This window comes from Pinus tabuliformis, chromosome 3_2 (genome assembly GCF_031772625.1).
Source record: "Pinus tabuliformis cultivar Carrire ecotype Pingquan chromosome 3_2, CPIR1, whole genome shotgun sequence".
NCBI lineage: Eukaryota > Viridiplantae > Streptophyta > Pinopsida > Pinales > Pinaceae > Pinus > Pinus tabuliformis.
In genome coordinates, this window is record NC_142302.1 from 71547869 (window position 1) to 71572923 (window position 25055).

The window sequence follows — 25055 nt, forward strand, 5'->3', positions numbered from 1 at the left end:
GAGGTATCTACAAAGTTGTGTAAAAAAATCGTAAATGAGATGACACAAAACATTGTAAGTATTGTTATTTATATTTGTATTTTACGTTCTTGAAAGTGTCTCGCTATATTTTTAACTTTGTTTTTATTGACATATGATATTTTGTTTGGCAGAATTTTGTTGAAAGTTGTTCAATTAGGTTGGGAGGCATTCATTTCATAGAGCATGATATCATGAAAGTTGTCAGCAGTTTTTACTCAGTTTCAAAAGAAGATATGGAAAACAAGCAAAATGTAGTAATTGATGATGCTACAGAACTATATCCAAAGAATCAGAAAAAAAAAGACCTCTGGTGGATAAATCTAGTAAGGTTAAACAAGTTACTTTTGAGGACGATGAAGTTGAAACTGACAGTGAAGCATATGTTGCCATTATTGAAGATGACATTGGAACTGAGAAAAGTCGTAAAAGACCAAAAGTAAGAATGGCCAAGAATAAATCTGTTGAGAATGTTATGACGAAGAAAAGTAAAGTTGAAGATTTTGAAGTAGTGATTATCAACAGTCAAGAACCTAGTGAAACTTCAAAAGAAAGCAGATAAATCATTACACCAGGAACTGATTTAGATGATGGCATTATCAAAACAGAAAAAAATGCCATTCGACAGAATTTGACAAAGATAAACTTAATTGATGGTGGTCGTACATTTCAGTATAATGTCAGACAAACCTATAAGGCAAGTGAAGGACAATGTCAATATCAAGTCAAAAAGCCACATCATCTGCATGTTTACAACTTGAAGACATTAACGAGGTACAATCCATATGCTCATGTGGTTAGTTATGTGCTTCTTGTTGATCCACTTCAAGTTCCCAACAAAGAAGCATTTGATAAGTCAAAATGTTTTGAATACAATTATTATGTGCTTAGGGGAAACCATTCTGTAGAAGCTCAAAGACAATTGATGGAGGGATATCCTAATAACCCACGTTTTGAAACAATGAAATGTATCATTTATGCTGGTTTAAATGAAAGAGAAGCAAAGTTAGTGGCATGGGATCATAATTCAGATAATGAATATAGGATGTCTATGATTTTCATCCAAAGGTTAGATTTATTCATAGTGAATTTCAAGAAAAATGTGGTGGGGATAGGATAAATGTTACTGTAGATTTCCGAAAAGAATGTTGTATGGAAAAGGATATCAAATTGAAGAAAAAGCCAATTCAAAAGGTGGAAAAGACAACAAAAATAGTGATTTATTCAGAGGTGTTGATAAAATTTTCCAATTGGCATTTAGAACTGGAGATGTTTGGAAGTTGATTGATGAGATTTTTAGCATGTGGGAAGACATTGGCACTAAAAACTAGAGGGTCAAAAAGTCTAAGCCATTGATATGTAGCAACAGTAAATCAGCTCCTAAACTGAAACAACTTCCAGACGATATCACGCAAGGCGATGCAAGGAGTGAAAGATGAAAAAATTGTCAAAACAATATTATCTCATGTGAGGTAAGGGGAATTATCATTGGAGGAAATGTCTGAAGAATTTCAAAAGTAAGTTTGCTGAATTATTTTTATTTATATCTAGATTATAGTTATCTTTTAAATAAAACATGTTGTTCTTGGTAGTAATTGTTATACATATCATTATATTAACTTTCTTACTTTATCTATGCAGTCACAAACTTTACAAGAAAATTCAAGAACAAATGGTTAGATTGTTTAATGAAGATAGTTGGGATGATGTTGTATGAAACTATCCAGATTCAAGTTCTACATCAACATTAAAAGCTTTTTATCTTGCATTTAAAAAGGTATCTTGATTTATACATTCATTTTTATTCATCTGTGTACTATTTTTAATTTATAACTTACACATATATTTGTTTATTTTATAAAAGATGAGGAAGGAAGATATTGGAGCACCAGACAGTTTCAAGACTTTTATTGAAAAAATAAAGATCGAAAGACTTAGGAAGCAATGTATTAAGAATGTTGAACTTGATCCAACTCTTAATCATTTCATTTGGAATGGGCTAGGCACTATTCAATATCAAGTAATACAAGGCGACTATGAAGACATTGCTAAACTCATACCAAAAAGGTATTACGCCCTAGTTATTGCAGATATTCCCCATGGTTTCAATATTCCAAACATTTACTATGATAGTGACCCCTATACTTTTCAAGCTTTTAATAAAGTGGTTGCGGGATATGTAGAAGTGACGTCATCACCATTATAGAGATTTATGACATTTTATTTAGACACACAATTGGCAATGATATTGTCAAGCTTCAAAGGGAAAACAAATTCAAGGATGCAGCTTATATGGTAAGACGTTTAAAATGTATATTTGATTAATGTTGAAAAATTCATTTATGTACAAGTTAATTGAACTTTTACTATTTCATGTTACAAGCAAAAGTCAAATCTTCTTATCAATGAAGATCAACAATTTATAAATGACTATGAGTTCATTCATATTGATAGTTGGGCAAAAGATGATAGCCATATGTCTATGATTTTTAATCAGGTGGACGAAAAGAGTTATAGCCAAATACTGACTTATGATGTTGTTGTAAGAAAACTAACATATGAAAACAAAGAAACAAAAGGAGAGATAGTTGACATTTATAAAAAACCACAATTATTGATTAACTATCTTATAGACATGTTCAAATGAAGGAGATTGGGTTCTGGATTTATTTTCTGGCTCAGGTAAGTTTTATTATATGGAATTGAATTTCAATATGTTATTTTTTTAATTAATATGTCATTGTACTAATTTACTTCATTATTTCTTTTGTGCTTGATAATTAGGTACAACACTAGCATGTTGCCTTCAAAAAGGAAGAAATCACATTGCAATTGAGAAAGATCCATTACAGTGCAATTTCATTCAGCAAAGAATTAATACTCTTCAATTTCTTCCAGATGCAATGCAAAAAATTGGGTTGAAGAAATGAGACTTTAGTGAATCACGTGCGGCAAATAAGAAAAAGGAACCCCAACCACTATTACATGGAATGTTTGGAAAGACATACATTGGGAGATTTGCAGACATCAAAAATCCATTAGAAGAGGAAAATGAGCAAAATGAAGCAGAAAATATTGTGGAAGAAGACAATGATGAAACTCTAGAGGACGAAGAGTTTGGATTACGTGACATTGTTGATTAAATTTAAGTTATGCCTGGAAATCAAGCTTTGCAATGTTTTGACTTTGACATTTTATGAGAAGAATAATCAATCAATTAAGGTTGTTATGCCTTCAATATTTGTAATATGTGATTTTCGCATTGATTTTTAAGTTAATCATTATTTTTTGAAAAAAAAATGATTATTATTATTTTTTTGACATGAAATCCATAAAAAAAACTATTATTTAACCATTTTTAGTTAAAATTTTGTATAAAAATTTTGATTTTGACATGTCAATTTTAGCAAAAAAATTATCAAAACGTGTAATTTTTTTGTTATATTTATGTAAAAAATGGTTATTTTTATGTCCATTGTTAAAAGAATATTTTTTTTAGAAACAATTATTTTATGTGGATTGAAAAATTAATTAAGGATGTATAAATATGTAGATTATCGAAAATTCAAAATATCGACTTTCTAATTTAAAAATGCAAAACAATGAAAACCTCACTACAAAAAAAAATTAAAATTAAAATAAAAAACAAGAAAATATGAAGAAAACGAACACTTAAAAAACTATCAAATTTAGAAAATTATTATTTACATTTCATACATTAGAAAATTTAAAGTCAAAAAATAGGTCTTTTAAAAAAAGGGTGTGATGCAGAATACTCACTTTTTTAAATCACCATGAAAATCACTACCATTCTAAAACGTAATGTACATAAAAAAAAATTAAAGTGCCAAAAACTATGCTCTAAAAAAACATGTGTTCTGCATCACCCCTCTTCAAAATCAGGTCATTTTTTTGCTATCTCTACGAAACGGGTAGCAGTATCAGTTCCCATTTCAAAGTTTACATTGTTGCTTGGAATATGGCATGGAGTGATTGGTTGAAAGAAAGATTTGGTTCAGCTTAATCTATGGTCAGGTGGTACGTGGAAGTCCCTGACTTAGTTGGCTTTTGCATAAGTCAACATGAATTATTATTATAATGTAATTAATTAGCACATGTACTTGTTATTATGTGGATTTTATGGTTTATTTTTCATGGTTTCTATTCTCATTATATGTTGGTTATAAGCATCATTCTATGATGTTCTCAAGTTATGGCTCTTGTTCATGATCTGATAGTTTATTGAATCCTAGATGAATGCATGGGCTAACACATGTTGTTGCAGCTAACTTGAGAGGGAATTGAGCCTTCTTGGTGATTCTCAGATGAAGTTTAGAAGTTTATGATCAGATATGCATTCATGACCTATAGCTTTCATGTTTCCCATATGTTTGAGGAAATGTCTATCGTGTATTGGGCATGTCTAGGATAAGATATTATTCAAGTTTTGAATGGTTGGCACTGTTATCATCTTAATCATGATTCTAAAAATTTATAGACAGTTTTGGGTAGTGCTCTGGAGGCTAGCCTAAAAAGTGGCACAGATCTCGGAACCATTGACACAAAACTAAGGAATTTGGGCCATAACCATTGGTATCTATGCTTATGGGTGCGGTTATAGCCTCATAACCACATGCATGAGGTGTTATGGGTGTGATTATGGAGTTAGGTAAGTGAAAAAGAGTTCTAGCTTAGGGATGGAACACCTGGGGTGGTTCTCAGGCCCCTAAGTGATCTATAGTCCCTGAGGGATGGAAGTAAGCTTTCAGTTTGTAGGCCCTAGTTCCATTATTGAAACTTGGAGGTCAGTTCATGTCATAGTAGCACTCAACTCATGTTTACCCATGAGAGCTTGTAATATCGGGTAAATGTGGGCGAGGCATTATAGAGTGGGTAAGTCTGGAAGACCAAGAAATTTAACCCTGATTGTGCCAAGCCCTGATGGCTTGAGTTTTGATTTGTCTGCAAAGTATACTGCTCCATAAACATTTTCAGTAAATTCTTCAAAAAAATCTCTTCTAAAACTCATGTGGAAAGTTGGTCATGAATAAAACAACCAATAATTTTTCCAAGAAGCAAGTGAAGCATTAAATAAGTCTTCATTTACTCCAATATTACAGTGTGCCACAACATAGTGAGTAGATTCAGGTGCTTTACCTTTCTTTTTGTCATTATTTTTACCTTTGGGTTGGTTTCTTTCCTGCTCAATGCTGTCCCAAGGCAACTTGCATGTGGATGAATCATGTAATCCATCTCTTTTGCAGCGTATGCAGTGCAAATCTGAGTTTTCTCCTTGAGAGTGTATGCCCCCCTACCTCTGAAATTTTTTCCTCTTCCTCTGGAAGAATCTTGAGAAGGATTCTTTTCTCTATGTGCAAGGCACACAGCATCTTCAGAAGATTGAAGAGTTGTCTTCTTCCCAAAAGTTTTCTCTCTTTCAGCAAATTTTTTTCACAAGGGAGTCAAAGGTAATATCTTTGAGGTTTCCATTTGATTGCAATGACTCAAGATAATTTGAGTAAGTGAGATAAAGTGCCTTGACAAAAGCTATCAGAGGAATATTCAGTTCAACATTAGTGACTTTAATATCATGCATAATAGATTTTACTTCTGATGCAAGAGCAATAGGATCATCATTTTGTAATTCAAGGGTGAACAATTTAATCATGAGTTGAACAACTTCAAGTGCAGAGTGTGAGTCATAGAGTTCCTTCAGTTTTTGTAAGGTTTCGAAAGCATTTGAAAATGGTGAAATATGGCGACTCACCTTTTCATTTACTAATGCTGCAATCAATGCATAAGCCTTGTTGTTCTTATTTTCCCAAATGGCGAATTCCTTGTCTAAGGTAGGTTGTTCTGGCTCTTTGTCTCTGTTTCCAACACACGCTCCTTTCCACAGCTCATTAAAAATAAGAATGTGTTTTATTTTCCCCAACCATTCTAGATAGTTCTTTTTCCCGATGAGAACCACCCCACAATAGATATCAATGAATGCATTGTAAAATCTGTGTCTTGTAAAAAATACTTCTAGTGGCAAAAAACGTAGTTCTAGTAGTTGGAATGCAAAAAAAAATGTAATCTAATATTTATGGGATAAAGGTATACCAATGAGGTAGCATTAACCTCTATATGGAGACCCATGGTAATGCATGAAGGGAGTGTTATATACCATGGGAGAGCACTGAGAATGGTGTATACAATGTTCAAAACCGAGAGCAGTGAGGGGTGTGAGTGCATATATGGGGAGGAATTAATGGGACAACATGGAAGTGCATAAATTAATAGGACAACGTGGAGGTGATAGCACAACAATTAATACAACAGTCAATCATAATATGACACAATAACCGGGGAGGTGGAAACAAAATTGTCGGATTTTCAACGCATTTGATAAAACGTATTCAAAGGGGGTTGGTGAGAGGAATCTTGCTGAAGCTTCAAGAGGCATATACCATACGTTATTGTAACGGAGACTGGGAGGCGTATACCATACGTTGTATGATTGTTGCGGGTGTATGACTGGGTGCCCACTGCACCAACGTAATCAACTGGGAGTGTGGTTCACTGTATATGAGCGTGGGAGCAAGCGTGGTATGGGAGCGTGGTTCATTGTGTATGAGCGCGGGAGCAAGCGTAGTATGGTTAAGTGGAGCTGTATTAACAACTACAACTGTATTAACACTGTAATTGTATTAACCACAACTGTATTAACACCCGCAGATAATATGCGAAAAAACGTGAATGGGAATGGAGTTGGGCAGTATGGGCGATGTAACACAATACCCATAACCATGAACCAACATATAGTCATGCTAACAATGTTAAGGTCCAACCCTAACCCCCTTATTTATGTAATAAGATCGATTCATAGTTATAGTTAAGTAAAGAGTCAATAAAGCCCATATTAATAATTGTAAGTGGTTGAATCGCATTTAAAGAAGGGACCACAGTTAGTTGCAAATGGGCCATGGTATTAGATAGATGGTATTAATAAGAACTATTGTATTGACCCATGCTATTGCATATATGAATCCTATATAAAGGATGGAGACTCCCTCGAGGAGCATCGTGTCTTATTTTGTAATTGAGCCTAGCTCTATTGGAGGTTGCCCCCTCGAAGAGGCAAGTGAACATTGCTTTCCTTTCTGAATAATCAAATACTTGTTGTTATTTCTTATTGTTCTATGTTCTGGGTATATTTCTTCGCATATTTGGTATTCTGGTATATTCTTGCAGGTCAAGAGCATAACAAGTGGTATCAGAGCACTTTCCAGGGCCAGTGGGATCTCCATTTTTAGCAACAACAAAAAAAATTGGCTAAAGACATGTTCCGCATTTTTAAACCACGGGAACTGTCGTTGAGCGCATAAACTTGCGGATTTGGGGTGGCATGCATGCAGGGAATACAAGAGGTGGTCACGCTTGTTGGACTCCCTTGTAACCCCCTGCTGGTACCCCTTAGAGTAGTATCGCATTAGACAGAACTGCGCACGAACTGTCTTCCAAGTACCCTATGGGTATATCAGAAGCCCCCTAGGCTCTCTTAAAACCTCATCATAGATAAACCATTGGTCGTCTTGCTACTACAATACACCGAGAACAACACTCGAGGAGATTACTCACACGTACGATAGGGTAGTCAGGTTGTACGGCTAAGGGTATGGTTGATCCTCCTTGTTTAGTGCCCTGAAATATTGGGTCGAGCACTACTGTCAAACCCTTATGTATATTGCGATCTGCAGCACTTGACACTCCTTGAGACCATAGTTCCCTTGTCTCTCTCTAGATCATGCATCATCTTTGCCAGATTAGATCTAGCAAGTGGGGTTCTGTCGCAACCGCAACAATCAGTTCCGCCATTCATATCTCTCAGATCCGCCATTTAGATCTATCAGATTCGCCAATCAAATTTATCTGATCCACCATTTAGATCTAGCCGTGGGTTCTGTAGCAGTCGCCACAATTAGATTCACCATTCAGATCTAGCAGCAGGGGTTTGATCACTGCCACATTCCTACTCATACTCTGCAGTTGAGGGTTAGCCGATTTGTGTGGGCCCCTATACCTAGGCGTGATTCTTGCAGGACATTGGGCAGAATTGACCTTTCTGGGATTCGGCTACTACAGTATTGCTAAGCTAGGAGTAAAACTCCTTTCGGAGTTAAAAAAATAAAAAAATAAAATAAAATAAAATTTGAGACCCTCCCAGGACGCTTTATAGGAGACTTAGCCCATAAGAATCAAATCGACGAGCTGAGAAAGGTGGTACTATTCACTTGTTAGCGTAAAAAATTACAGGTGGTCCCAAATTTTAAATGCACCGGATCGGTGCATAGTACAAACCAAAGCTCAAGCTATGGCCAATGAGAAGATCGACACCCTTGAACAAAAGTTGGGCATTGTACTGACGTCGCTCAAGACCTTAGCTGACACACTCAAAAAGGGAAAGTCTGAGGAACACTCGGAGGCATATGCTTTCAATGAAATCATTGAGGGCGAGTCTAGCCATTCTCTTCACCTCTTTGGCAACCACCAATTGTCCCAAACGTGACCACCCAAGCTGGACATGTATAAATTTGATGGCTCTCATCCGGCCACATGGTTAGCACAAATGGAGTAATATTTCACGCTAAATCACATCAGAGATGATGTGACTCAGCTTAGTGTGGGTAGCATGTACTTGGACAATGAAAGATGGCAATGGTGGCAGTGGCATCAACGTTGCTATGGAAAGCCTGTGACTTGGCAGAGATTCTCAAAAGCTCTTACAGATCACTTTGACCATGAATTTAACTTTTTGGGTCGTCTCACTAAGCTTCGACAGACAGGAACAATGAACGAATATATTACAGCCTTTGAATCCTTAGCCTTCCGCACAGGAGGTCTACACGATCAGTGCTACTTGGAATGTTTTGTCAGTGGTCTCAAAGAATCCATATAAGCCCACGTCTGATTGCAACACCCAACCTCATGGTTGGATGCTTGCAAGATAGCTCATGAAGTAGAACGTGCGTTAGCGGCCCAATCCAATCACCCAAATTTCATAGCCAAGGGTCGCCCCACTCAGGCTCAAATCACTACCCAAACACTCAAGGTTCAAAAGGTGTCACCAGCGGAAATGGCGGAAAGAAGAAAGAAAGGATTGTATTACTACTGTGATGAGAAATACCCCTTCGGGCATAAATCCAAGGAGCCCAAATTCTTTCAAATTGATGCTACTGATCACAGCTCATCGGAGGAAGCCCCACCATTTGAGGAACCAAAGGAGGAAGATGAGGACAACCAGCGAGACAATGTACCTAAAGAACCAGTTATCTTGCTTCATTCTTTGGCAGGGATTTCTTCTCCCCAAACTCTCAAAATCAGAGATTTTATTAAGCATCACCCTGTAGTAGTCTTGATTGATAGTATCAGTACACATAACTTTATCCATCAAAGAGTCGCAGAAACAGTGCATTGTTTTGTCAGAGTAGTCTCTAACTTCCAGGTCCAAATCGTTGATGGGGGGACAATGAAATGTGAAGGTCGCTATGAAAATGTCAAACTTCAAATGGGGGATTATCAGTTAAAGACCCACATGTTTTCCATACACATGGGAGGGGTGTGACATTGTCTTGGGTGCTGAATGGCTCTGCACACTTGGCCCAATCACAATGGATTTCCAGGAGTAATATATGAGCTTTAAATAGAACAACCACACACATACCCTCCGTGGACTCTCCCTCTATCATCAGCTCGCATAGGATGGAAAAATTGTTAAAAAAGGGCACCATGGAGTTATAGCCCAATTTAATGCCATCCAACCTTTCGAACCCACTTCTCTTCATATTCATCCTAAGGTGCAACAGATCTTAAACAACCATCTACCAGTCTTTGACAAGCCTCATGAGCTTCCACCCTCGAGAGGGGAACATGATCATAGCATTACTTGGTCCCAGGGGCCCAACCACTAAATGTGCGCCCATATAGATATCCGTTCGCCCAAAAGAATGAAATTGAAAAAATCATCAAGGAACTCTTGGAAGCAGGCATCATTCATCCTAGCATTAGTCCTTATTCATCACCTGTGGTCATGGTGCTCAAGAAATATGGTGAATGGCATATGTGTCCAGAGTTCAGGGCCCTCAACAAGTTGATGGTCAAAGATAAATTTCCCATCCCGGTTTTCGATGATTTGCTAGATGAACTAAATGGGGCTCAATTCTTTACTAAGCTCGACCTTTGCTCGGGCTATCACCAAATTCGCATGAAAGAAGTAGACATTCCAAACACTGCTTTCCGAACTCATGAAGGCCATTACGAGTTCCTGGTCATGCCATTTGGTCTTTGTAATGCCCCATCCACTTTTCAAAGCCTCATGAACCACCTGCTCAAACCATATCTCAGAAAATTTGTCCTTGTTTTCTTTGATGACATCCTCATCTACAGTCGCACCTGGGCCACACATCTTCAGCGTGTAGATCTGCTCTTGCAACTGCTTCGGAAGCATAAATTATTTGTCAAGATGTCCAAGTGCTCTTTTGGCATGGAATAAGTTGAGTGTTTGGGCCACATTGTGGGGCATGTAGGTGTCAGGGTGGACCCCAAATAGATCCAGGCAATGCAGCGTTGACCTCAACCAAAGACCTTGAAGAGCTTGAGAGGATTTTTGGGTCTCACGGGCTACTATCGCAAATTTGTCCGCAATTATATTCGCATTGTTAGACCCCTCACTCACCTTCTCAAGAAAAATTCATTTATTTGGAATGATGAAGCGCAACAGCATTTATAGCTCTCAAACATGCCATGTGTTCCACTTCCATATTAGCACTACTCGACTTCACCAAATCTTTTGTGATTGAAAGTGATGCTTCAAATACGGGTATTGGGGTGGTCTTAATGCAAGAAGGTCGACCCTTGGCCTTCACTAGCCAACAACTAAGTGGGACAAATTTGAGGCAATCTATCTATGAAAAGGAGATGATGGCCATCTTATAGGCAGTAGATACCTGGCGACCATACTTATTGGGGCGGCGTTTCCAAATCCGCACAAACCATCAAAGCCTTAAATATTTTTTGGAGAAACGCCTATCCTCACCACAACAAAATAAATGGCTCGCCAAAACGCTGGGATATGATTATGAGATAATTTACAAGAAAAGGCGCGAAATTGTCGTAGCAGATGCATTATCACGCCAATTTGAGGAGGAAAGCACCTTGCTCGCAATCTCCCTTCCCATTCCAGAATGGATTGAAGAGGATCGTAAGGAATGGTTTTCACATCCTTTGCTCTCCCAACTCATTAATAAATTGCAGACAAATCCAAATTCCACAGCGAGCTACTCTTGGCAAGATGAGATTCTTCACTACAAGGACAGAGTCGTGGTATCACCAACATCCACCCTCAAAAGCCGCATTTTGGCGGAGTTGCACTCATCTCCCACTGCAGACCATTTAGGCTTTCAGAAGACTTATGCTCACACTCGACGTTCATTCTTTTGGATAGAAATGAAAAAGGATATTCTTATTTTTGTAGCTGGGTGCGATGTATGTCAACGCCCCAAAGGAGAAACAGTGAAATCCCCAAGCACATTACAACCATTGCCCATCCGAGGCTCACTCTAGACGAAGGTTTCTATGGACTTCATTACAGGTCTTCCGAAGTCAGACAACAAGTCAATCATCATGGTGGTTGTGGACAGACTAAGTATGCTCATTTTTACGCCCTACCCCACTCTTTTATACTAACTTTGGTAGCTCAATCTTTCATGGACCAGATCTTCAAATTGCATGGCATGCCCACTTCCATTGTGTCTAATTGTGACCCGATATTCACTAGTAACTTTTGGCAGGAACTCTTCAGGCTACAAGGTACCCAACTACAACTCAGTACTTCCTATCATCCCCAAACTGATGGTCAAACTGAAGCAGTCAACAAATGTCTGGAGACCTACCTTAAGTGTTTCACTTCATAAAAACAACATCTATGGGTACAGTGGTTACCTCTAGCCAAATGGTGGTATAACACCAACTATCATGCCACCACCAAAATGACTCCATATGAAGTAGTTTATGGTCAACTCCCTCCTTCACTTACTTCTAATATCAAGAGATGCTCGAAAGTACAAGCAGTGGATCAACTCCTACAGAACCGCACAACCATGCTGACCCACCTCAGAAAGAATCTCAATCAAGCTCAAAACCGCATGAAGCAACAGGCAAATCAACATCGTTCAGAACACCAATTTCAAGAAGGGGATTAGGTATTTTTGAAGTTGCAAACATCACTCAAAGACAAGGGTTGTTAAAAATTGTCTCCAAAATTCTACAGAACGTATCAAGTACTTCAGTGCATCGGAGAAGTCACCTACAAGCTAGCTTTGCCACCCACTACAAAAATCCATCCAGTATTCCATGCCTCATGCCTAAAAAAAGTGATTGGGAACAATTGCCGAATTCAAACCAATCTACCTGAATTGGTTGAAGAAGGGTCAATCTAGCTCCAACCTGAACAAGCTCTTGACACGCGAGAACAGCATCTGCGTGGCTGCACGATCAAGGAAGTCCTTGTCAAGTGGAAAGACACCTCTCCTGATGAATTGGATGAAGAAGGGTCAATCTAGCTCCAACCTGAACAAGTTCTTGACACGCGAGAGCGGCATCTGCGTGGTTGCATGATCAAGGAAGTCCTTGTCAAGTGGAAAGACACCTCTCCTGAAGATGCGACCTGGAAACCAACTACTGTCCTTCAACAGTTTTCGTAGCTTCAACCTTGAGGACAAGGCTATTCTTATGGGGGAAGGCATATTAAGGTCCAACCCTAACCCCCTTATTTATGTACTAAGATCAAATTATAATTATAGTTAAGTAAAGAGTCAATAAAGCCCATATTAGTAATTGTAAATGGTTGACCCGCATTTAAAGAAGGGACCACAATTAATTGCAAATAGGCCATGGTATTAGATAAATGGTATTAATAAAAACCATGGTATTGACCCATGGTATTGCATGTATGAATCCTATATAAAGGATAAAAACTCCCCTCGAAGAGCATCGTGTCTTATTTTGTAATTGAGCCCAGGGCTATTGGAGGTTGCCCCCTGGAAGAGGGAAGTGAAAATTGCTTTCCTTTCTGAATAATAAAATACTTGTTGTTATTTCTTATTGTTTTGTGTTATGGGTACATTTTTCTGCATAGTGTTGCCTTTGTAATTGAGCCCCGGGCTATTGGAGGTTGCCCCCTCGAAGAGGGAAGTGCAAATTGCTTTCCTTTATGAATAATAAAATACTTGCTGTTATTTCTTATTGTTTTGTGTTATGGGTACATTTCTCCGCATAGTGCTGCCAACAACACAACGCACATTCTAAAAAAGAGTTGGCATACCATTCACCTTGAAATATCAACGAGCTCGACAGATTACCAATAGATATACTAGACAACTCCTTCAGCCCAATAGATTACCAATAGATATACCAAACAACTCCTTCGGCCCAATAGATATACCAGACAGCTCCTTCGGCTTCAATGCACCAGCATTTTCACGCAAAGATTTGAGACACCAGGGTTATGCATTGCAGAACAAATTTTATGTCAAAGGAGGGGTAAAAGACAAACTAAAGGAGGGATAAAAGACAAACTGCAAAAAAAAAAAATGGCAAAAGGGAATTACAAGGGCAGAAATAGATGCCAAAAATAAAGCTAACTCTGATACCATGTCAAACTAAGAGGTAACTCCTCAAATGTAATTGTATTATTCATTTAGGTTGTTCATTATTATATACAAGGAGTAACTGTTCATCTCGAGATGACTCTCCATTTCCTCTATTATTTATTTAGATTAATTACAATTGTTCACCTAATCCCGTGATTGAGTATCAACAATAAATACAAAATTATTACAACATTTATCAAAACATTATAATTCATCATGTTAAAATGGAAATAATAATAATAATAATCGTCATTTAATCTAACTATAAAAATAACCCTATAAAAAAAAACCTAATTTTAATTTATTATATAAAATATTCATAACAATAATCTCAAATATTTAACATTAATATTAATATCATATAAAAATGTGTCTACTTTTTCACATCTAAATAATAAAAGTATCCATTATCCTTAGATTTTCAAATTTATCTAGTAAATATATAATAAAGTTATATATTAACTTTTTTTTAACTAATTTTAATTTATTATATAAAATATTCAAATAATAATAATATGAAATATTTAACATTAATATCATGTGAAAATGTGTTTTACATTTTTCACATCTAAATAATATAATAATCCATTATCCTTAGATTTTCAAAAGTTATATATTAACTTTTTTTTTTCCGCACTCAACTAAAAAAATTATGAATACATACTTAAATTTTCACATTTATTTAATAAAATTATAATAAAGTATAGTTGTTGGCATTCTCTGCCCTTGTTTCGGCGATTTGTAACGGCTATTTCGTATTCTGCTGGAATCTCTGCTGGCCATATTGATTGTAAATTCTGCTGGCTTCGGCCATATTGATTGTAAATATCTGTAGATGGCCATATGAAAATTTCTCTCTGAAAAAAAAAAATATAGTTGTTGGAGAAATATTAATTTTAAGTTAAGAAAATTGAATTATAGATTTTGAACAAAGTATTCTCCACAACACTATATATTTACTTTATAACAAATTTTTCCTAAATTTCCCTGGCATGACCAGATATCGGAAAAATGGTTATGCTGCTATATTTCGGGATGAATTTACTTTAAACACAACACAAAGGAAAATCCAACGTCGAGAAAATAACAAATTCTAATTCATGAAACGGGCTTCCTATACAACACAACAAATCGTATACACAGTGCCCGCATTGAACAAGACCAACCATTTGATACCTCTCTCGGAAAACTTGATTTCTTTCTGGACCAAATACAATAAAATATTTTAAATATATATATCCATGGAAATTTTAAAGTACTTGCCCACATTTTGTGGATAGTAAATTTTGTTAATGGTAAATTTTGATTATGTGGTCTAGCTCAAAAGAAATTAAAAAGAAAAACTCATAATCAATAATTAGTAACAAATAAAAAACATTTAAACAACCCCTCACACACACTTATATATATGTATATATATTTCAATATAAAATAATTTTAATATCAACTTTATTTATATATATTAAACATAGATTTCAATATAAAATAATTTTAATATCAACTTTATATGCATATTATTAAGAAAAAATATTTAAATTAGAGTGGTGAAAATATAATTTACATCTTAAATGACGAAATGATTTACCCAACAATAAAATGTTGACAAGTTTATCTAATATATCAAGAAGATGTTGTTATGTAATATACATAATTGAAAAAAAAATTAAAATACATATTAACAACTTAATGAAAAATAAATAACAATATTGAATATATCCACTCACTTAACTTTAATATATATATATATATAAATAAATAGGAACTTCAAACAAAAAGTTCAAATAAAACAAAAAGTATGATGTAAGTATGATGTTCCTTTCACTGAGGAGTAAATTTTAGTTAAAGCATGTTCGTTCTTTTAAAATTATTAAACTATATAATGTATAATCTAAAATAATGGAATAAGGTTATTTACCTAGAAATTCAATGTCATTTCACATTGGGACAATAAACTCAACGAATTATAAAACTTACTAACAATTCATACCTAATCCTTAGCATTACACAAAAATATATTAGATTAAGTTTCCCCTATAATGTAAAAAAACCATATAAAATCATTTACCAAAACTGAAATGAATTCAGGAAAAGTATTTTTTTTTTGATGTATAAATAGTATTTCAAATATGTAAATTAAATAGATTGATATCATTGCTAAAAAATGTGAGTTAAATTGTGAAGTAAAAAATAAATTACCTAAATCAATATTATAGTCAAAATGCTTTTGTGTGAAGTAAATTTTATCCAAGCAAATATTAGTAAGTGTTTCAAAAACTAATAATTTATATATTTTAATAAAGGGATATATATATATATATATATATATATATATATATATATATATGAGAAATCTAACATAGATCCATCTTATTTTTGGATCTACCAAACCTAGAAATATCAAATATCTGAAAATGTACAAAAAATAAAAATAAAAAAAAATTGAGTGCAAAACTTGACACCTGAAAAAAATTTGATTTTGATCCTTCTTAAAAGTTAATAGATCAAAAATTGAGATGGAGTTCAAGGTTCATGGGAAATTGACATTAATTTTCCACTAAAAGAAACATTTATGATGACATATTTCAAAATTATACAATCTCTTTTTCAAGACAAATCTTTATCTTATGGAAAATGCTAGAATAATCCTATAACTCAATATTAATTAGTTTTCATCTCTAAATCCATAATTATCTTTCACATCTTTTTTCAAAAAAAGAAAGAAAAAGAAATCACTCACCCTAAAGTGAAATATGCTCAAAATTTCACAACATTGATATAACAATATTCAAATAATATTCAACAATCTCAGAAATATATTCACTTAAACAATTAAGTGGTTTAAAGCTAATATAACAATATTCATAAAACCATTACAACAATATCAACTTAAAGCTGATACAATATTATTAGTAAACACAAAACCATTACAACAATATTTATCAATACATTATAATTCATCATATTAATATTACAACAATATTTATCAATACATTATAATTCATCATATTAATAATGGAAATTAAAAAAAAAAAAACCATAATAATAAAAAATAATAACCATTTAGTCCAACTATAAAAATAACCCTATAAATAAACCATGGAAATTTGAGAAAAAAAACATAATAATAAAAAATAATAACCATTTAGTTCAACTATAGAAATAACTTATAAATAACTAAATTTTAATTTACTATATGAAATATTTAAATAACAATAATATGAAATAAACAAAGTCTTTCAGTAGAAATCACATGGGATAATTTTTTGCATACACATTTCAAACTAACAAGTATGAATTTTTTGCCGACGCATTTGCCTACGCATTTCAAACTAACAAGTATTGTTCATGTAAAGATGTCCTTACCTTTTTCCCATCTAAATCGCATTTAAAACTAACAAGTATAAATCACATTTAAAACTAACCAGTATAGTTCATGTAAAAATGTCTTTACCTTTTTCCCATCTAAATCGCATTTAACAAACTTAAGAATACATCCTTAGATTTTCACATTTATCTAATAAAATTATACACATTTATCTAATAAAATTATAAAAATGTATTTAGAAATATTAATTTTAAGATAAGAAAATTGAATTATAAATTTTGAACAAGCATTCTCGAAAACACAATATATATCTACTTTACAAAAATATTCTACATTTTCCTGGCATGACCAGATATTAGTTTCCTTCGGAAAAATGGTTATGCTGCTATATTTCGGGATGGATTTACTTTTAGACACAACACAAAGGAAAATCCAACGTCAATCAGTCCATGACTTTCGAGAAAACAACAAATTCTAGTTCGTGAAACGGACTTCCTATATAACACAACAAATTTCGTCTACACAGTGACATGCATTGCACAAGACCAACAATCTTGACGAAAAGAGAGGAAACCTCTCTCGGAAAACTTGATTTCTTTCTTCTGCGAGTCAATGGGAGACTTAGTCGACCTCCTCCATCTTGCTCTCCTCCTCGACGGAGGCATCCTCTTCCAGGGGCGGCATGTCTGCGTCCAGCTCACCGGTGGCATCGTCCTCGATGCTGAGGCCGAGCTTCAGCATCCTGTGAATTCTGGCAGCGAATGTGTTTGGCTCCTCCAGGCTGAACCCGGAGGTAAGCAGAGCAGTTTCATACAAGAGCATCACCAGATCCTTCACAGATTTGTCGTGCTTGTCAGCCTCGGCTCTCTTCCTCAGCTCCTCCATGATGGCGTTCTCAGGGTTAATCTCCATCGTTTTCTTGCTGGACATGTAGGACGACATGGAGCTGTCGCGGAGGGCCTGAGCCTTCATTATTCTCTCCATATTCGCCGTCCATCCGTACTCGCCAGTCACCAGACAGCAAGGAGAGTCCACAATACGATCCGAAACCACTACCTTCTCCACCTTGTCGCCCAAGATGTCCTTCATCACTTTGCAGAGGCTGTCAAATGCGGCTTTCTTCTCCTCCCTCTTTTTCTTTTCCTCCTCTGTCTCCTCCAGCTTCAGCCCTTCTTTCGTAGCAGAAACAAGCTTCTTTCCGTCGTACTCCTTGAGCTGACCTACGGCGTACTCATCGATGGCATCCACCATGAACAGGACCTCATAACCCTTCCGCTTCAGCCTCTCCAAGAAAGGAGAATTCTCCACCGCCTTCTTGCTCTCGCCGGTGATATAATAAATGTCTTTCTGCCCCTCTTTCATTCGGGTCACATAGTCCTTGAGGCTCGTCATCTCGTCTCCACTCTTTGTCGAGTGATATCTCAGCAAATCCGCGAGCTTAGCCCTGTTCTGGCTGTCTTCATGTATCCCCAATTTCAAGTTCTTCGAAAATGACTCATAGAACTTGGCATAGTCCTCTTTGTTCTCGGCGATCTCGTTAAACATTTCAATACACTTCTTTACCAAATTCTTCCTAATTACCTTCAGAATCTTGTTCTGCTGCAGCATTTCCCTGGAGATATTGAGGGGCAGATCATCAGAGTCCACCACACCTTTCACAAAACCCAGGTATTCGGGAATAAGTTCTTCACAGTTGTCCATTATGAAAACCCTTCTCACATACAGCTTAATGTTGTTGGGCTTCTTCCTTGTGTCAAACAGATCGAACGGTGCCCTCTTGGGAACAAAGAGAATAGCCTTGAACTCCAACTGACCCTCCACAGAGAAATGCTTCACAGCCAAGTGGTCCTCCCAATCATTGGTGAGACTCTTGTAAAAAGACGCATATTCTTCCTTAGTAATCTCCTCTGGCTTCCTCATCCAAATGGGCTTTTGCTTGTTTACCAGACTCCATTCATGTGACACTTCCTTCACCTTCTTTTTCTTCTTCCCTTTCTCCTTGTTCTCCTCCACTTCCTCGATATCCCCTTCATCTTCCTTCTTCTTCTCCTCTGCCTCCTCTTCGTCGTCGCTCACTTCCTTTTCTGTTGTCTTCTCAGTCCACAAATAGATGGGATAGCTGATGAACTCGGAATGCTTCTTGACCAGATCCTTCAGCCGCCGCTCCTCCAGGTACTCCAGCTGCCATCCCCAACCAAGCCATGCCCTTAAATTTAAATATATGCACAGGAAATGTTAAAAGAAACAAATTGATGAAACATATTAGAACAGGGCATGCTTATAGTACCTGGCCTTCCTTGAGAAACAGAGTAATTTTAGTTCCCCTGCCCAGGGGCTCTCCGTTAACGTCTCTAGTAACAGTAAACGACCCCCCAGCCTGGGATTCCCAAACGTATTGCTCATCGTCGTTGTGCTTAGTGGTAACAATCACTTTTTCAGCCACAAGGTAGGCTGAGTAGAAACCCACGCCGAACTGACCGATCATGCTCACATCCGCCCCGGCCTGTAGAGCCTCCATGAACTCCTTGGTCCCCGATCTCGCAATGGTTCCCAAATTGTTCACCAAATCTATGCATTGCATTGCAAATCAGAAAAATTCACACAAAACAGCCACTATAATCCAATCTCAAGATTGATTAAACTAAACATAATCATACAAGCATGACAATCATATATCGGAATTCTAGTGTACTTACCGGCTTTGGTCATGCCTATTCCGCTGTCAATAATCGTGAGGCACTTGTTAGCCTTGTCGGGCACAAGCCGAATGAAGAGCTCCGGCTGAGCATCGAGCTTGCTCTTATCTGTCAGTCCTTCGAACCGAATTTTGTCCAACGCCTGCAGCCATTGCCACAAACAATAATCAGTATTTAATCCCTAAGCTTCAAACCCTACCAAATTCTCTGGGAGAATTACCCTGCATTTCGGATGGAAACGGGAATAGGGATTGGGAAATCAGATGTCGATAAATCTATTTTTTCTTTCTTACATCTAAATCTAAATTTTCATACTTACATCGGATGAATTGCTGATTCATCCTAACTTACCCCCCTGTGATCAAAGCTTCACCTAATTCTCTGAAAATATAACCGTACACTTCGAATGGGAAGGGAATGGAAGTTTAAAATTAATAAATCTTAAATTTCATACTTACATCGGACGAATTGCTGATGAGCTCCCGGAGGAAAATCTCCTTGTTGCTGTAGAAAGTGTTGATGATGAGGCTGAGCAGCTGATTAATTTCAGCCTGAAAAGCAAAAGTCTCCACCTCGCCGCTCCCCATGTTCACGTCTGCCATCGAAATTGAAATTGCAACAAACCCAAATAGAATATAACAGGGAACCAGACAAATATTCAAGACTTTCAGATGCCTGAAAACCTAGAGCAAATGCAGAAATTTCTTATAAGATATAACAGAAACTCCACCGATATCAATCTTTCACACAAATCTAATGTTTATTCAGCCAAGCTATAAAGCGTAACAGCCTTATATATCTGATTGTAGGACTCCGCGAGCGTCCCTATCTATGAACGTTGAGTGAGGCTTTGGATGTCTCTAGAAGCCTTTGGAGAATCTCGGGGCTTCGGGAGAGTTCTGGTATTTAACGGCGTGTTTTGCCCGATAAATACGGTTAAAAAGTTTTATGAAACCGTCTTACCAAACATACAAACTCTCTTCTAACGGGTCTTTATAAGGTTGGATTTATCTTCTAAACCGTTATTATTAATTTATGTTAATATATATTAATAGGTTTATGATACAAGAATAAATTAAATAAAAAGAAATTAGCGAAATGAAATTTAATAGTTTAGAATTAAAATGAATTTATACATTATAATTTTTTCAAAATGCAAATTTTTTAAGGTATAATATTAAATAAAAAATTATATCTAGATAAATTTGGTCCCCAATGAAATTTAATAGTTTTAGTGTATATAAAAAAAAAATGAAAATTAGGTTACCTGGTCGGTGGTTTGTAACGAACAAGTTTTTAGTAAAAGTCAAATATCTATGAGTTTTGGGGGCATTAACCTCTTTTTTTATATCCAAGAATATATATATAATTTTTAATTTAATTTAATTTTTTATTATACATATATAGCTATGGTGAATTTGACCTTTTATATTTATTTATTTTTAAAAATTCTATATTCTTATTAATTAAGTTTAAACTTAATAGTTTTAGTGTATATAAAAAAGAAAATTAGGTTACCTGGTCGGTGGTTTGTAACGAACAAGTTTTTAGTAAAAGTCAAATATCTATGAGTTTTGGGGCATTAACCTCTTTTTTTATATCCAAGAATATATATATAATTTTTAATTTAATTAAATTTTTTATTATACATATATAGCTATGGTGAATTTGACCTTTTATATTTATTTATTTTTAAAAATTCTATATTCTTATTAATTAAGTTTAAACATGAAGTTTTAAAATAATCCAAAAAGCTTTGGGTTGATGGTGAATGTTTTTATTGTTTAAGAATTCGGATCTCTATAAATGGGTTTTATGAATTATACATGGTGAATGTTTCTATTGTTTAAGAATTTGGATCTCTATAAATGGGTTTTATGAATTATACATTTTTCTTTTTATTGCTTTTATAATTGAATGATGGTATTATGAATCATATTTTTTACTTTTTATTACATTTTTAATTGAATAGTCATTATTATCAATCATGCTTTTTATTTTTTAATTGAATTGATAGTATATTTTAATTTAAGGTTTCACTTCAATATCTCATTTAACACTTCACTTCAACATCTTTCTTATACTAAATAGTTTATATATATATATGATGATGATTAAAGTCCATTGAGATCAATGAGGTTTATCGGACCTTAAGAAAGTAAGAGATTAATTGAGACATTTAAATATTTTATTTCTATGATCAAAAAGAAGTGAAAGAAGCATTCCTAGATCACTATAGTTTTGCTAACTGAACAAGTCAAGAAGATTGGTAGTGTCGCAAATGTTTTGGAAATGAGAACAATTGTGAGTAAGAGTCGCGCAGTATAAGAGAAAGCATTTTTCATCTTCAACAATCTTAGTATTGCACAGTTGACATATTCTTTCATCCCAAGGTGTTTTGGGAATAGACCAATACCCAATTTCACTTCAAAGCTCATGGGAATTAGTTCTTATCTTTGCAGTATCCATTTTCTTCTTAGCACTCGTCAAGATAGAGAGATAATTCTAGTTAGTGAGATTGGAGCTGATCGCCTCCTTATAATACTTTAGCTTCATTTTCCCCTCTAGCTCCTCATCATCCCACAATTTATCCTTAAATATATAGAGATATACTCTGTAGCTTTACATATAGAAATATTATTGTAAATTGGTGTTATCTCAAGTGGTTGGGTGGAATTGTTGTTCTCTTCCCCATCCAAGTTCAAATCCTTGCTAGTGACATGATGAGTGAGAATGCCTTGATAATTATTGTTTTAATGGCTTAATGCCTATGAACATTGTTGTATTGGCTTTGAGCCTTGTAAACTCGCAACTATGCCTCGTAGCCCTCATGCTAAGAGAGAGGTCAATTTCTTTCCTCGGGTATATATATATATATAATTTAAAAAATCATGGTTATAAATATGAATCATTATTTATATTTCTTTTAATGTGATATATATATTATGCTTTTTTATTTATATTTTCGAAAAAAAATTGTTTATAATTTTATTAATAAAGGGTATGACTCTACGATTTTCATCCAACCTGTGACTAGGGTCAAAATTTAAGGTGTGCGGTTTTATATGTGTGGAATAGCTTCGGGGGCTTAACTTATCATGCCATCCAACTCTTGCGATGTTGTTATCCATTTGTCATATTTTCTCCATCATCAATTGTTTTCCCATTTGCCCTAATTCTGGCATCCTTGTACACGCTCCATCTATGGAGAATGCTATCGAGTATGGAGGAGGAGGCTCTAGATTTTTCTATGAGCCCAACGTACTCCCCGATCTTCTACCCACAAATAGATTATACAACAAATCTTTCTCCCTTAATGTTTTCTTCTGTAGGCATATCATAAACTTTCCTATTGTCACTACAATTATTCTCTACACCATTTCCTTGTCATGCTTCCTTTCTCACTCCCTCAACTTCCCAGTTTTCCCCATATACTTCCCTCCTTATCATGTCTTCTCCCGACTCACTCCCAAGCTTCATGATTTCTAAGGCTCCCTAAGAGCATGCCCTTTCTCAAACCTGCCTCCATCATATTGGTCTTGTGTTTGTTGTCTCGCATCTCATTCCTAGACCTTCTTTTGTTAATCATTGACATTGCATCCAACAAAATCCCCCACTAGCTTCTCTTGTGGTGGGAAAGGATATCAATATCGAAGAAATCCCTCTTTTATTGGGTGAAAACCTTGTTGGTTATTTTCTAGGTAAATATTTCTAAAAAGAGAGTCACCACGGTTGGATGGATTCTAATTAGGCTCCTATTGGATATTCCCCTATATCTTATATTCTAGTTTGCATATGACTAACCTTTCATTTTTCTACAAAGTGGGATGCAAGCACCATATTGTCTAGTTTTTGGTCTTGGGGTCATTCTCAGTTATCAATAAAGCATATCCCTAGTCCAGAGATATCGATGTTACTAAGAAACGAATCTTTTCCCAAAAAGATTGGGAAATTTTACTAGGACTTCCATTGGTGTTCTGGTCAAAAGAAACCTTAATAGTATCTAGAAATAAAATAAGTCATGTACAATTGGAGAAAATTTGGGATTCAAAGGTTGATAGTAGATGGTGTTGGATGCAGGTCCAAGTTTATCTATGTGAAGGGATTCCAGGGGAGATAGAATTGGTATATGAGCCTCTATTCATTACATAGATTATCAACTACTGACACATTCTTTTTAGATGCTAGAAGTTCCATCAAATTAGGCACGTAAAATTGCATTGCTCCTCCTTCAACCCATTAGGAAGTGGTCTCAGAAGTCCTCAACATAAAACTCTTTTCACTACTGATAATGGATCTGATCTTCTTACCAATCTTCCTCCAAAAGACCCTGGAACGTGTTCTCATCCAAAAGTGGCTCCTAAAGCTTGATATAGTCCATCTTCAACTTGTGCCCCTTGCCCGGGTAAGATTTATTCATAGTTCTCCCATAGTGATTCTTCTATCGTTTTGGAACTAAATTTTCATACTATTGTTTCTCATGTGCCTACCCCTAGTGTCATATTTAGTGTTTCTATCCCTATTACTTTGATTATTCCCCTTCACCACCTAAGCCTACTGATCCTCATAAGAAGCATGCCTTCCCCCAAAATCCTCCTTCTCTCTGCCTCTGTCATGTTTTGAGGGAATTTCCATCCCTTCCCATAAACCCTACAAACTACATTCCCAGGACCGTTTGCAGGAAGGCATGGCTTCTTTTGGAGGGATTGCACAAGCCTATAACATTCCAAAACTGGTGGGGAGGAAATTAAACCTCCTTAAAGCATAACAACATGTGATGGTGGATATAAACACTAGAAAAAAAATAACTATCTCAAGGGCCCTTAGAGTAGGGACAACCCTCCCCTCTTCCAAAATATGAAGATTCTCTCCGTTAATGTCAGGGGTTATGAGATGCCCCAAATATTCAAGCCCTCAAATGACACATCCTAAATTCATGCCAAGGCATCATCCTTATCCAAGAAACTATGTTTAGCTACAGTTGGGAATTTTCCACTCTTAAACCTTAGCTACCCAGTTGGGATTTTGTTGCCTCATATTCATAGGGCTTATGTAGAGGACTCATTACTAGGTGGAGCCTTGAATTATATGCGATAGGCTTCTCGACTCACCCCTCCACAATTTTTGTCTCTTTGTAAGCTAAGCGCCTCAATCTCTTTCACTGTCTTAAACATTTACGAGCCATATACCAATAAGTCAAAATTTTGGGAAGATCTAGAGTCTAAATTTATCCTTGCGAGTATGTATCTGATTCTATGGGGAAACCTCAATTGAACAATATTTACTCAAGAAGTTTGCGTAAATTTTGCACACCATGATCCTATC

At 35.7% G+C, this 25055-nt stretch overlaps 1 protein-coding gene across 1 annotated transcript; it reads right to left on the bottom strand.

Moving 5' to 3' along the window:
- Positions 1-17323: 17323 nt before the first annotated feature.
- Positions 17324-20531, bottom strand: LOC149179899 (heat shock protein 90-1). The gene is made up of 4 exons (XM_089415841.1): positions 20189-20531; positions 19731-19872; positions 19322-19602; positions 17324-19215 (listed from the first exon to the last, which is right to left on the bottom strand). Exons 1-4 carry the CDS (start codon positions 20330-20332, stop codon positions 17656-17658), a joined length of 2127 nt encoding a protein of 708 aa, XP_089271967.1. The 5' UTR covers positions 20333-20531; the 3' UTR covers positions 17324-17655.
- Positions 20532-25055: the final 4524 nt, after the last annotated feature.

Coding starts and splice junctions, on each gene's coding strand:
- LOC149179899 (XM_089415841.1), bottom strand. CDS start 20,332: ATGGCAGACGTGAACATGGGGAGCGGCGAGGTGGAGACTTTTGCTTTT. Junction 19,873..20,188: donor TCATCAGCAATTCGTCCGAT/GTAAGTATGAAA, acceptor CAATGGCTGCAG/GCGTTGGACAAAATTCGGTT. Junction 19,216..19,321: donor TGTTTCTCAAGGAAGGCCAG/GTACTATAAGCA, acceptor TGGGGATGGCAG/CTGGAGTACCTGGAGGAGCG.